The 14,670-nt window shown below is 42.6% G+C and overlaps 1 protein-coding gene across 2 annotated transcripts in view; it reads right to left on the reverse strand.

Annotated features, from left to right (window-relative positions):
* Positions 1-14,670, reverse strand: part of Fbn1 (fibrillin 1) — a 199,026-nt gene that overhangs the window by 83,131 nt on the left and 101,225 nt on the right. For both annotated transcript variants that reach the window (XR_013108786.1, XM_034495906.2), the window contains exons 9-14: positions 13,140-13,298; positions 8,603-8,788; positions 7,805-7,945; positions 5,892-6,011; positions 2,308-2,433; positions 694-816 (exon numbers count right to left, since the gene is read on the reverse strand). Coding sequence is in view for 1 of the 2 variants with exons in the window: in XM_034495906.2 (XP_034351797.1) it covers positions 694-816; positions 2,308-2,433; positions 5,892-6,011; positions 7,805-7,945; positions 8,603-8,788; positions 13,140-13,298 (855 nt within the window). In the remaining variant the exon portion in view is untranslated. The remainder of the gene's footprint in view (positions 1-693; positions 817-2,307; positions 2,434-5,891; positions 6,012-7,804; positions 7,946-8,602; positions 8,789-13,139; positions 13,299-14,670) is intronic.

The following is a 14,670-nucleotide window of genomic DNA, read 5'->3' on the forward strand; positions in this document are numbered from 1 at the left end:
GAACAAATTTGTCTCCAGCAACTCTTGTTAGAGCCCCTACAGCACAAATGGAACTTCCAAGTTTTGTTTATGATACTTGAAGCAATGAGATTATTTCAAAAGTTAGCTGGCTACCCTGACTCCTGGTTTATTTTTCTGCTTTCTTCTCCTCCTCCTTCCCCTCTTCCTCTTCCTCCTCCTCCTCCACCTCTTTCCCCTCCTCCTCCTTGGATTATGTAACTTGGTAAAACCTAAATTCATTGTTGTTTCTTATAAGAGCTAGATGAACCAGTAAGCAATACAGCACCACAAATAAGTCAGCATCCCCCACCCCTCCAAGGGAAGATGGGATGAGTTGGCCAAAGGAAATGATCAAGAAGCATCACCACCCAACTGTCCTCATTCCCCAGCTGCAAGGAAAACACAGAGCTCAGCTTTATCAGGAAGACCATCAGATCCATTGGAATGAATTAATGCTTCAGCTCCTTCAGCTGATTCTGGACACCTCCAAGAAGAACCCAAATACTTTCTCTGAAATGAGACTAGCCTTGTTTCATTAACTGTGGCTGTTTGGCCAGCTGAACGTAAGAAGGAATACCAGTCAGGTTTCCAAAGCAGAGCCTGGGGAATTCTCCATGGGGAGAATCTTCCCAGAAGCTGTTGAGAGAAGGGAAAGCGGGCCAAGAGCACACCCTGGGGTTTTGCAGCACCCACCTTTGCAGTAGCGGCCATCTGATGCCAGTTGGAAGCCAGGTTTGCAGATGCACTTGAAACTGCCATCTTCGTTGATGCACATCCCATTCAGGCACATGTTTCTGATGCTGCACTCATCCATATCTGGAAACAGAGACACGTGTTGTCTTGGTAAGGAGAGGAAAGCAGGCCTGGATATAGCTCTAGCTTTCCACGTTTCTTTCTTAGTTTTTGTTAATAGAACCCAAGGCTAATTTTCATCCATATGATTGATATAAAGAGAAGAAAGAGAAGGCACGTGAAACAGGTGTCACAAGGTCAGGTTGACTCTTTTGACAGGGGACAGTGGGATCCTTTTGAGGGTCACTGGTTCCCAGACCAAAAGGATCACTAACAGCTTAGTTAGCTTCCTTAACTCACAGATGCATTCCAAGAAACTGAAACTGAAACAAAAATTAAGACTACTGGGAATGAAAATGTATTTAGGCTAAATCTTGGTTCATTAAAAAAAAAAAAAAAAAAACCATAGAGAGAAATAATATGAAGTTGGGTGGGTAGGGCAGTGAAGGAGAATCTGGGATGGGTTGGGGGAGGGGAAATGTGAACCAAATACATTGTATGAAATTCTCAAAAACAGTAATCTGAAGAATAATAAAAAGTAGAAGAAAGTTTGTCATTTCAAGCAATTTGAAGTAGATATTGCAAAGCTGGATTTGGTCAGTCTAGACTCGGCTATGGGATCCAGCTGAGCTACTAATATTTAGGTCCCTTTGATCACAAAGACAGTTCTTAATTTTGTGGGCATGCTGGTCTGTGAGCAATTGAAGCTCTCCCGGGAGGCCTGCACCTCTGGACATGACCTGTTTTCACTTACAGGCTTTTAGTCAAACTAAAACAATTTATGGTTTTTCTTTATTTCTTTTATTTAAAAAATAATAGATTTGACCCTAACTGGGAATTTTGGCCTTAAGTCTGTGGATTGAATCACCAAGATAATATTCTGCCAAACATGTTCCTAAGAACAATTTTGAAATTCTTTCAACATATTAACAGATTCTTGGGACCTTTTCTAAAGAGGCTGGAAAACATGATAAGGAACATTCTTTAGTTTCTGCTGAAGGCCCACAGAGTGGGACCTCATCCACAGTGTTCACAGGGGAAAGCCTGTTACAGGATGACTTCAGAAGTCAAGATAAGTGGCTGGCTCTCCATACCCCTAGGTCCTCTCAAAGCAATTCTACATGCCCAGCCATGCTTAGTGGTCTTATTGCCAGGCAGGCACTTTGCATAAAAGGTTTATAAGTGACTATAGAAGATATGGGCTTAAATATGGTTTTGTTGTTGTTTTGTTTGTTGTTATTGTATAAAACTCCACAATATACAAGTTCTGATTGCATAAAACTCAGAAGTAACGGTACACTCTGGAAAAGCGCCATTGCCATAAGTACCTTCAAACATGCACTGCTGCTAGTATGTGCGACTGATTGTGGTCACGACAACGTGGAGACTTAGGTTTGCCTTTCAGAAAGAAACATGTGAAGTGCTTTTGACAGCACAACCTTTCACACAGCGCTTGACTCTGTCTTGTTCAAGATTCTCAGTGGACAGGGAGTGGCCTTGGAGGCCGGCCATTACCTTCACAGTTCTTTCCATCCCGTGTGACGTGAAAGCCCGCATTGCACACACAGTGGAAGCTGCCGTCTGTGTTGATGCAGCGACCGTTGTTGCAGATCCGGCCATTCTGCAGACACTCATCTATGTCTGAAGTTAAAATTCAAAAGGATAAAGGTGATTTGGAAGACTCGGAATTACTATCTTTCTCCCTCCATTTCCAGACTTATAACCTTAATCTAGGATTTCAACTGTTTGATAACATCCATCACCATCCACACATGCAGGATCATCAATGCCAGAAAGAGACGAGGCAGAAAAGAACCTCAGGTCACATCCACTCTGACTTTCTAACAAGACTGCTTAGATCGCAACCGTATGAACAAAAATTCAAGTTTTCACCATTTTTCCAGATAATTTATTGAGTGGTATGAGTGATTATTTATATTGAACTTTGGCTGATACCACTTCAAACATGATTATAAAGTAAATCTTATAACAATAGAAATAAGAACAGAAATGCTCTTTTATTTTATTTTTTTGAGAAATCACTCAGTTCCCCCTAATAACTCTCCACATAACTACAAGATGTCCACCTGCCTCACAGCAGTTCTGGACCATATATAGTTTCATTGAGCATGCATATAATCTTTAGCTTAAACTTTAGGACTATTTTAGCTACCAAAAAAAAAAAAAAAAAAAAAAAAGCATTGGTTCTGTGGAGGGTCTTGTCTCCCCCTTTTAATAATGATAATGACAACAATGATGATGACGATGATGACAATGATGAGGATGATGAAAATGTTAAAAATGACATAAACTAATTTTTTATTTTATGATTAAAAACCCACACCTGATAGGCAGTAGGGTAGCCTGGGTCTCTCTCTCCTGTGCTAAGGACTACAATGGATGAACATCAAAGAGGATGGCTAAAACACCCTTGTCCCTGCAGCATCCAATCATTCTCATTTTCTGTTCCCAGAAGATACAGAGCTTCGTGGAGCTGGTTGAGAGCAACCCATCCGTGTTGAGTGGAGGCCCTGAGTATGAACATCCTGCACACCCTAGCGAGGAATGTGCATTTATGGCCTGTCCAGTTATCCTGTCTGCCCAGCGTCTGCACGGTGTCTGTGGTTGACCCTCCTACGCATTCTCTTTCCAGGCTGATCCCACAGTGGTTTCTGTGTGAGCCATTGGACTAGCTGGAGCAGTCTGGGCTTGTCTTCTGTCTGATCTTTGTGCCAAACCCCTCTGATTTCTTCTTTTTTTCCCCCCCTTTCCTTTATTCTTAAGGCTCACTAAAACCTGTCTTGCTCCACAAAGAAAAATAGCAGAAATCCACATGAACCAAACTGAACCAATTTTAACATTCTGTAATTTTTTTTGAGGTTAAAACAAACAAGAATAAGAGTTCATCTTTTCTTCTCACTGCTTTCAGAATGCCATGAGGGATCCTGTGTGTTTCTAGAAATTCAGAGAGCACAAAAGCTTATTACTCAAACTTGCCTTCTGTCCCCTCTGACCCAAGCACACCTCCTGAGCCAAAAACACAGCCTGCTGGGTCTCTCTGCAAAGACTCTTGTCCTCCAAACACCACAGGCATGCTCTTACCCTTGGTAAATCAAGCAGCATATGGTAGTGGACCCGCGGGTCATCCTCATTTCTAACCAAGCCTCAGGTTGAGAGTAATAATATACCCTTAATTCTGGCAAGCCTTTGCTCCAGCCAATCCTTGCTCTACAATTTGCCTTAGCTTGTAAGCATCCAAGTCTCTTAACAACAGTTTCCTCCATTGAGAAACGTCCAATACACCGCTTACATTCCACATTGCTTTAACAAACAGCTAAAGCATCAAGAGCATTAAATCAGTTACATGCTCAACCTATTCGGATTTATGGTTCAGATTGTAGGTTGTTAATAGAATTGTGTAGAAAGACTGTGCTTCCAGGGTTGTGTTTTTGCTTTCTGCCCAAATTGACATTTTTGGGCAGTGTACCTAAATACAGTGACGATGATATGTTTCCAAATCTGATCAAACTCAAAGATTATGAAAGTCATTCGGGGATGAGCACCAAAGCTGCTCAATTCACACAAAGTGGTTCTGCTAAAGGAAGCAAATAACCACCTCATATGAATGAATTCACATTCCTAAGCAGCAGACATCTCCTTGCCTGCCTTGTGTTCAAAAAGCAAGTGCTTGCTTAGATTATTTATTTTTTAAATCTAGTTTTGCTGGATTAAAGACACAACCAGCTCTGTGCTGAATACTTAGATAAAGCTCTCAGTTCTTAAAGGGGGAAAGTATATCTTATTCATTTTCACCCCAGAAATTTACGACAGAAACGTCACTTAACCAAAGGCATATTGAACAGGGTAACATATTATTAAGAAATAAACCTTAATGACATGCCAACATGGACAGGGAAACCTCACAAGGTCCCACACCTACATGAAGAGCTACAGGGAATCAATGGCTCCTGAGATGGGGACATTTTTCAAGGACAAGCCTCCCTAGCAGCCAGCCCTAAACACTTACATATGGGCAACATCACATGACTCAGCAAGCCGTGTGTGTGTGTGTGTGTGTGTGTGTGTGTGTGTGTATGCACATGTACACGTGTGAGTGTGCATGTTTGTGTGTGTGTAAACAAAAAGAAGTGATGAGTTTGAGTGGGGGTTGAGGAGCCATAGGAGGAGTTGGAAGAAGGAGAGGTAGAAATAATATAAATACTGTACTGATATCCAAAATTCTCAAAAAATTATTGCTAATTTTTAATATTTTAGTAAAAGGAAAAGAAGCCTGAGGGGCAACCTTGACATTCACAGTGCTTCTGAAATGTCAGTGTGTGTACAAATGGCTGGAGGAGACTGCCAAGTGCTGGCCTTCAGCAGCAGGCCTGAGGAAGGACTAGAGAATCACCAATTCAGGCAATCTTCAGGTGATATTGCTGTTGGCTGCTGACCTCTGCCAGGAGCAGAGCCCTGCATCCTCCTTTCTAAGGAGAAACTAATGACATATAATCCTAACAGAGGCTTTCCCCAGTTTCTGCTACAGAGAGTAACCACATCCCCTACATCCCGGATGGAAGATGAACCACCAGAAGAAATAACTCAAAAGAAGTGAAAATAAGCTATTTCCCTGGCACACAGAGAGCTTTTAAAATTTATGAATGCTTTCCAGGTTTGTAGCAACATCCTCAAAGAAATGAGGTTTGGAATAAGACACAGAAAAGCAGCAGTGGGATGGGGATGGGGATGGGGATGGGGATGGGGATGGGGATGGGGATGGGGATGGGGATGGGGATGGGGATGGGGATGGGGATGGGGATGGGGATGGGGATGGGGATGGGGATGGGGATGGGGATGGGGATGGGGATGGGGATGGGGATGGGGATGGGGATGGGGATGGGGATGGGGATGGGGATGGGGATGGGGATGGGGATGGGGATGGGGATGGGGATGGGGATGGGGATGGGGATGGGAGGTGGAGGGAGAGGTTGGGGGTGGCAGTGAGAGGATTAGCCTCTTGCATTTTTGTTTCAATGGATACCTTAAAAGCTAGGCCTTCATTTGGGACACACACACCCTAGTCCCCAAGAGCCCCTTACCTCTGCACTCAGTTCTGGTGAGTGTGCTCTGGTAGCCAGCTCGGCAGTGACAGGTGTATGAGCCCTGGGTGTTGATACACTCTCCACCAGTGCATGGGTTTTTCTCACACTCATCAACATCTGTAAAACACAGCATGTCTCAGTGAAAGTGTGCACAACAGCTTACAAGTCTAAGGCTTCATAGGTTTCTTCATGAATAAAAAAAAACCATTTTCCCTTAAGATAAGAAAATAGCAAAGCCCGGTGGTGGAGGGTCACACTTCTAATCCCAGCACTCAGGAGGCTGAGGCAGATGAATCTCTATGAGTTAGAGGACAGTCCAAAGTACCTACTGAGTTCCAGGTCAACCAACAATGTGTAGTGGAACCCTTTCTCAACAAAGAAAGACTCAGAAAAGAAAGGAGACTGCATAGTGACATATCTTTCCCTCCCCACTACAGTATGCCGAAGTTCCAACCACGGTCAGACTGGTTACACAGTTCACCTGCATTCTTTCCTTGTGTCATTTTCAGAGAAAATAAATATACTCTGAAATAACAAATACTTTTTTCTTATGTGACTCTGGCCTAAGAAAATCAAACAGACGTGAAAACACAGGGCTCTTATTCCAGCTACTAGGCGTCTGAGGCACGACAATTATAAGTTCAAGGCTTGCCTAGACAACTTAGTAAGACCCTGTCTCAAAGAGAAAAAATGAACAAATGAAAAGAGAAGTACACTAAGGATGTTGGTAAGGGGAGGGCACTGGCCAGCATGTATGAAACTCGGGCTTCACTCCAGGGCTGGAAAAGAATTAAAGACACTAACATTTACTTCAGAGGTGGGTTCTTTTTTTTTTTTTAAATAATAAATAATAATACCAAAAAAGTCTGCCTCATGTCTAAGCATCTCCTGCTGTTCTATTAAAATGTAAAAATAAAATGTATGGAGATAGGTGGTTGTTTAAAGGGAGGTTCTCAAGTACCACCTACCCGGGTGGTCTCCATAGACTTAGTACCAATGTACTCTGGTTTCTTTAAATGCTTGTAGCATGGCCCACCAGTCTACACTGCTATTTATGCATAAACAAAAACTCAGCAAGCCTTACTGGTGTACACTTATCTTGGGAAAAGAGTCAAGTCTGACCCTGAGGCACACACTCCTTCCTCCCTCTCCTGAGTCACTCTGGATAACCTCTAGAAGGTTAGCCCATCTGAGTAGGAAACAGTTTTAAGAAAGCAAGATGTGTCCGAGCTAAGAAACAAGTTTATTTTAAGGCAAGAGAGCATACGTCAGCCAAGTGCTGTTGGGCCCAGAAGTCCCATTGCTCTTGTGTTATACTGAAGACATTGCCCTCCCGGGTGTATAGACAAAGAAGGACCATGATGCCCTACTTGCCTCCAGAGTCTGAGAAATCTGAGGTCAGGAAATTCTTTCTCTCCAAGAGGTTCTGAAGATACAACCCTACCAGCACCTAGCTTTTAAAGCTAGGTCATTAAGAGCCAAAGATAATAAAGTTCTACCATTTGGAGCCACTGTATGAGGCTGTATGGTTTGTTACAACAGCAATAGACAACCAGAACACATTGTGGTGGTTTGAAAAAGGAACAGTCCCCATAGATTCATAGATTTGAATGCTTGGTCACTAGAGAGTGGAGCTATTTGGCAAGGGTTAGCAGGTGTGGCCTTGTTGGAGGAAGTGGTGGGCCTTGGGGTTTTAAATGCTCAAGCCAGGCCCAGTGTTTCCCTCTGCCTGAGGATCTGGATATAGACCTCTCCACTACTGTCCAGCACCATGTCTGCCTGCCTGTCACCATGTTCCACCATGACGATAATGGACTAAACCCCTTGTAGTGGTCATGATGTCTCTTCACAGCCACAGAACCCTGACTAAGGCGTCACCCTCAGTGTCGATCAAGTGATGAGTTGCGTACCGATGCACTCGCCGCGGATATCCAACTGGAAGCCCTTGTTGCACTCACAGCGGTAGCTACCGGGAGTTGGAATGCAGCGCCCATTTTGACAGAGATAGCGGACCAATTGACAGTAGTCAGTGACGTTGAACGGCAGCACCACTAGAAGAACAGCATTGAACCTCATCAAAATTACTCATATCCATGACATCAGCTCTTACTCTGTCAATAGTGAACAAGGTACCAAGTCCTAAAGCAGGTGCCACCAAGGGTGAGCCAGCCACTAGAGCACAGTCCATCCAGTCTTCAGAAAGCACATTGCGCCCTGCCACGGGAGGGAGATGCTATAGCTCAGATGCTTCTCTGCCTGCCTCTCCTTACCCCCACCTACCTCCTTATGCTCAAGCCTCCAGTTATTTTGGGGGAAATAACTAGGGCAGCAAGGTGTTGGCAGTTAACTACTTTGTATACTAAATGACCTAAGGCATACTATCATGTATCTTCTGCCGTTAATTCACTCTCTGTATGCAATTTTAGTCTTTCCCATACCTCCCCCAACATTTGATTGAAAATATCAATAACAAAAGGGCATTCATCTCCAGAACATACCAGGCTTCCATTCTTATTTACAAAACAGGAAAACTAAGAAACTCATAAAACTGTGCAAAAAAAAAAAAAAAAAAAAAAAAAAAAAAAAAAAAAAAAAAAACCTTTTAATCTAACAATTGGCAAAAAATATTTAAAAATGAAAGTGGCATAAGCCAAAAATATGACTTATTAATGCAAGAGAAAGTAAGCAGGTGGCTTTTGAATTCTTACATGGTGGTTCCCGCGACGAAGGTGGATACGGATATTCTGGTGGTGGCCGAGGGACTGGTATCCCAGGCCCAGGAGGATAGCCAGGAGGAACAGGTTGAACCGGAGGAAGGGGGCCAATGGGAGGAGGAGGATACTCTGGTCTCCCAGGAATTACCAGAGGGACGGAGCACAGCTTGTTGAAATCCTCTGGAAGAATACAACAGGACACAATCAGTAGAGCCATAACTTCCAGGAGGCCAAGAGAAGACATGCCTTTATGAAATCACAGTGCACTGGCCAATCGGAATAAACAGTTCCACTCATATTTTTAATATCTACACAATAACCACACTGAGACAATAATCAAGATTCAAGCAAAAAAAAAAAAAAAAAAAAAATCAATGTCTCCAGAGCAGGTACCGCATGCTCCTTCCAAAATCTTCCAGAAAGATGTTTGTTTACACATTGAAATCCAGCAGGAAAAATGTTAGGTGCCACATTCTCCACCGGCCCCAATGTGGCTGTCACAGGGATCTAAAAAGCTCACCAGAAGGTCCTTATTAGAGAGAAGTACATGACATAGATGATAGTGCTGTAATGAAACCCATTACACTGTATCTCAATAACTTCAAAACTCATAGACTCACAAAATAAGGGCTAGCAAGGTGACAACGCAAAGAGCATAGCAGGAGCAGAAGTTCAAACTCACCTTTGAACTTCTCACATTGAGTATAAGGCTAGCCTGTGCTACAAGAGGGCCTACTGTTCGTTTTTGATGTTGTTGTTGTTGTTTTTTTTTTTTTTTTTTTGTAAGGCTTTGATTTGTTTTATGTGCATGGGGATGTCACTGCAGTCTCCAACAGGGTAGTGTGTGATCACATGACTCTTTTCTGATCCCTCTTGCAGGTATATAGATACTATAGGGAAGAAAGTCTTGTATGGAAATCCAAGGACAAGATACTGATGGAGGCTCAAGAGAGATGGTGGTGGACCTGACAGAGTGCACAAATTGTCCCTGGATAATTTCTATTGGTGATGGGAACAACGTTTGAACCCCGGAACTAAGAAATCAGAAATAACTACTAGTGTTTTGGTTGTTCAGAGAGGTGAATGCTGCTGTTTTTTACTGTGAGGAGAAAACTGTCAGGAGCTGGGGGCTGGTGTGAGGAGCAGAAGCCAAATGTTAACAGGTAAGCGGCGATAGCTTACAATTGGTGAAGAGCATTTGGAGCCCAGAGAAGTCTTTTGTTTGTTTGTTTCCTGATATCAGAATAGAGGTAATATTTAAAGCCATGGGTTGGAAGAGCTCTAAGAAATGCAGAAGGCAGGAAATCCAGAGCAGAGCTCTGAGGATTTGTCTGGTAAATACAACTAGACCCATGAAACAAGAAGGGCAGGGTGGAAGGGCTTGTGAATGCTGCACAGTGATTCTGTGAGCTGGGGCACCCTGACTTGATCATGTATTTCCCAGTGTTTGCCCATTTGGGGTTGAATACTCATTAAAAAAAAAAAAACAATACCAGGACTCTATAAGACTAAATCTTTGCTAGGTTTGTGACATGTTTAAGTTTCCAGAACGGTTCTTTTGCTGCATCTAGAGCTTCTTGCTCTGAGGGATGTTTGCTTTCCTCATGCCTAGCTTTCCCCCACAGCCTCGGGTGGTCACAATCCCCTTCTACAGGCAGGACCACAGCGGTTTTCATCTTTGCTTTGGGACTAGAATGTCGACAACTTTATGCACAGTCACAAAGTGATTCTTACACAGATGTGTTTTACAGTGTTAACCACTAACATAAATTAGGTCAATGTTTTCCTTTACCTGTGGAATCCTGAAATGCTCTCATAACTCGGCCTCATTGGACATCCTGCCATCTTACATTTGAATAAACACATCAAGCTCCACATGCTGTGCTGTTGCTAACTAGTCCATTTCTGGACATTCCTCAGTCTTACTTCACATCTATAACTCAGACCTAATTCAAGCTTCCAGAGAATTCCATTACCATGCTCCATTACTTATCTGGAATTTTGGCGGACAAATTCTTGGTATCTCATCGTATTTGGAAGGGAATTTTCCTTGTCTGAGTTTTCCTGACTCAGGATGTTAATGTTCCTCTCACTAAACCAGTGACTCTTCCCATAGAATTATCACGTAGACACTCCACATTGGTTGTTCCCAGGATGCTTGTCACTGCATTGCTATGACACACTTCAAATCTGGACCGTATATAAGCTGTAACTAATTCTCACTCTCAGCCTAGCCATGTAAATTATATAGAGAGGATTTCAGCATATGTTGGATTTCATTGAATTTTTACTGCATTAAAGGAAACACTTTGTTTCCAAGCACATATAAGCATCAGGTCAGCCTAGTTTTAAAACTCTTTTCAGATTTGTGGAAGAAGTTGGATGGCTTACTATTATTTCTTCTAATTAAGTGAGTATATTAAGAACACCATTAATTCACCTTAACCCCGAAGGACATGTATCTAACTGGGCCCTAAACTCCTTTTCTACAGATTTTATCTGTGAGCCCCTAAGGATCAGAAGCCAGAGACAATGTTTCTTAATTATCTTTTCTGTCTCCATTCATCTCAGAAATGAAACACAGTTTAAGAAAAGAAAAAGAAAGATAAAAAAGGGGTAAGTCCTTTTTATATCATGGCTTTGCACAGGCAAGGCCCAGGACTCAGCAGGACTTTCTTGGAACATTTGAACAAGCAAAAGCCAGCCAGCAAGTGAGTTTGCATGACCCATCTGCTTTGTTCTGCGCCTGTGTCAAGCTTATATCTCTCAGCTCCCTGCAAGGTCACACAAAAGAACCCATGTCTTCCTGCACTAGGTCTTCCTACTGCCTTCCCTCCTCACTCAAGGCCTCAGCACAAGGAATCCAATCAATGATACCGATTCTCAAATTGATGTGTGCATTGAAGAAGCAATTCTTCTGGTACCCAAGTTATACACCTTAATAGGAAGTCACATGCTTCCAAACCACAATCTAGGGAATAAGTTCTGCAGCAAATCCAGAGGGAGAGGTACTTTTTAGAGCATAGACGGAAAGTGTCCAAAATGTATGACCTGTTGAATCATATGTATACATGTATGTGTGTATGTATGCATGTATGGAGACCCAGAAGGATTACATCACTTCTTCAGTTCACACCTACAAGTCTCAGTGATGAGCAGCATCTTATTCTGACACCCATCAATGGCTCTACCTGAGTGTCTCATATGAGCAAGAGTATGCTAAGTACCACGGCAGTACAGAGAGCATGAGAAATATAAGATTACAGTGAGGACTAGGATGGCTTCCTGACATCTATTAACTGGCGTTAGAGCAGCACATGGACACAAGTAAGCACAATGCAGGCCAGTGTAGACCTTGAGCACAGAAAAGCTCCAAACCGCTGGGCCACGAGGATGCGACCGTATTTCCAGCTGTGGTTGTCTTGGCATCTCCATGGATCTATGTTTGCACAGATCCTTAGCCCTCTAGAGCAGTGGCTCTCAACCTTCCCAGTTCTGCAGCTTTTTAATATAGTTCCTCATGTGGTAACATCAATCCTAACGTTGTTTTCATTACTACTTCATAACTGTAATTTTGATACTGTTATGAATTGAGATGCCAATATCAGTGTTTCCGATGGTCTTAGGTGACTCCTGTGAACTGGTCATGAGAACCCCAGAGGGGTCATGACCTACAGGTTGAGAAACACTGCTCTAGCAGATATGTAACCAGCAGAAACTGTGGGAGAAGGGAGTAGAAGGTAAGGCATGAACTATGCAGATATTTTAGGAAAAAAAATAACTGATTTCTTCTAGAATGCTGAGACTATTTAAAGGAAACACAACCATACAATTTAAATAGAAAATAAAACTCTCAAAACATTAACAAATAAAAGAAATTGGTTCAGATTTTGGGACTGCAGATGCTAAGGCAAATCATAACTATTTCTTTGCAGGAAAGGCATCATATGGACCAGCAAATATCACCTGTGACCATACTAACGAAAATATTCCAGACATTCTTTTTCTACACCCTCTCCATCGATTGTCAGGTGAGCTATACTTGGGAAATGTATATGGCAGATCTCCCACTGGACACGTGGGAGGCCACCCAACCATTCAGATTGCAGAATGATAAGCTTTCCATGGAAATGAAGGAAATATGACAGACAATTGGGAAGCTATGAAGAAAAAAAAAACAGGACTTGACAGAAGGAAGACAAAAGTGATGAGTGTTGGGTAAAGGGGAGATGTATGTGGTAGGGCAGCCACGCTTTATCGTTCTGAGCTGGTAAGAGTCACAAGAGAGCCACCAAGTCCCCATTGAGGAATAAGAGAAAACAAAGGCTCCATGCTGCTCCACGGCTCCAGCAGATCTCGAAACGAGCCTTTACGTGTGCACCGTCTGGAGAATTACTCCGTGCCCACACTTCACATCTCTGGAATCTTGCTAATTTACTTGGGTATCATCTGGATCTGTACTGCACACACTGCCATGGGCTTGGAAGGGGTTGCATAGGAGATGCTATAGATACCATAGATAGATTCTTACCAGTTGACCTGATGGGACACATCTCGGGAGCGACAGTAACCCCTGGAGACCAGCACCGGCCAACATCACAACAGCACTGCATTTTGGTTATGGACTGTGGCAGCTGGTTAGAGCAGTGCCCATTTGTCAGAGCTGTGTAGCAGTAACCAGGGCGAACATCTGAGAGAGACACAACAAAAATACACGTAGTCTTTGTGACTATGCTTGGGACAACATTCCTCTGCCTCAACACATCCATGCCTCACCCTGGGGCTGTGACAGACTGACCCATGAGTGTATGCTATGGAAAGGAAGCTTTGAGCCCTTGAGTAGTCCACTGGCCAAGTATGCAATCAGAAATTCCTTGTCTCACACCTTGTCCCTGCACACTGGGACACTTGGCCAAAACTCCACATTTCATATCCAAGGTGAGAAGAAATGATTTAAACCAATGTGCCATAGAGGGGAAAAAGACTAAGGTAATCACCACTTTATCCATAAAGACACATGTCTATATGAAAGACAGTCTGAGTTGTCTTTGGTTTAAATTACATAAATCGAACTATTTTAGGAAAACATTTATTTGAATGCATTTTGAAAACAACATTAACCTGTGACATGGGCATTAGGTTTTAGTCTGAAATTGTGTCTCAGACTTGTGAGGTTGTGTTTTGAATGGACGAGCCAATTTTCAGCCAGATCTAATGCTTATTAATCAGGTTCCCTTTTGTCCTGAGGCTCTAAGTAATTTTTTCAAAGGGTTAACTATTAATAATCTCCAAAACATCATTGACTGCAGATTCTTAATCCTATAGGGACCCAACAGTTCTCGATGAGTTCTTTTCATTTTGGCAGAAAAGTATCTTCTCAAAGCAGCATGGTGGGGTGCTCTCCTATAGATCACTTTTATTGGATTACGTCATGTCTGACTGTCATGACAACAGCTGGCACACTATGGTACAACTCTCAGCTACCAAAAAGAGCTCAGAGCACAGGAAAAGGACCTGAGGTGTTCCTTTGAAAAGAGGAGACCATAGCAAGGGGCAAACAGCTATCTCTATCTACACACGTTGCTCACCAAAGAAAATACCTCTCCATGCATTCGTGCACACAATCAAGTTGAGAGAAGTAACTCGTATCTGACATATGATTCTTACTTAATGTAAGATATGCACCAATGGATTTTATAAAGTAAATTTTTTTTTGGCAGTCGAATCCTTATCCTTATGTGCCATAAATCTGAATATTCAGCATCGAGCTTTGCCTTAGAGGGTTGTCTGTATACACTTGTCTGAGACATTCTTAAGAACACAAAGCCTTCAATGGTTTTATTGTTGAAATACTTAAACACTCATAATTTAGGAACATTTACATTGTTTACTTTAAGCAAAGAAGGATAAAACAAACCACAGAAAAAGACTAAGGGTCAGCATCACAGACACAAGACAAGTTTTGAGTGGGTACCTATGACCATCGGCAAGTACAGATACAATTCCCAGAAAATGTTGATTCTGGTTCAGGTACCTCTGGGCAGACATCTCAGCAAGAATGG

The sequence above is a fragment of the Arvicanthis niloticus genome, chromosome 2 (genome assembly GCF_011762505.2).
Source record: "Arvicanthis niloticus isolate mArvNil1 chromosome 2, mArvNil1.pat.X, whole genome shotgun sequence".
Lineage (NCBI taxonomy): Eukaryota > Metazoa > Chordata > Mammalia > Rodentia > Muridae > Arvicanthis > Arvicanthis niloticus.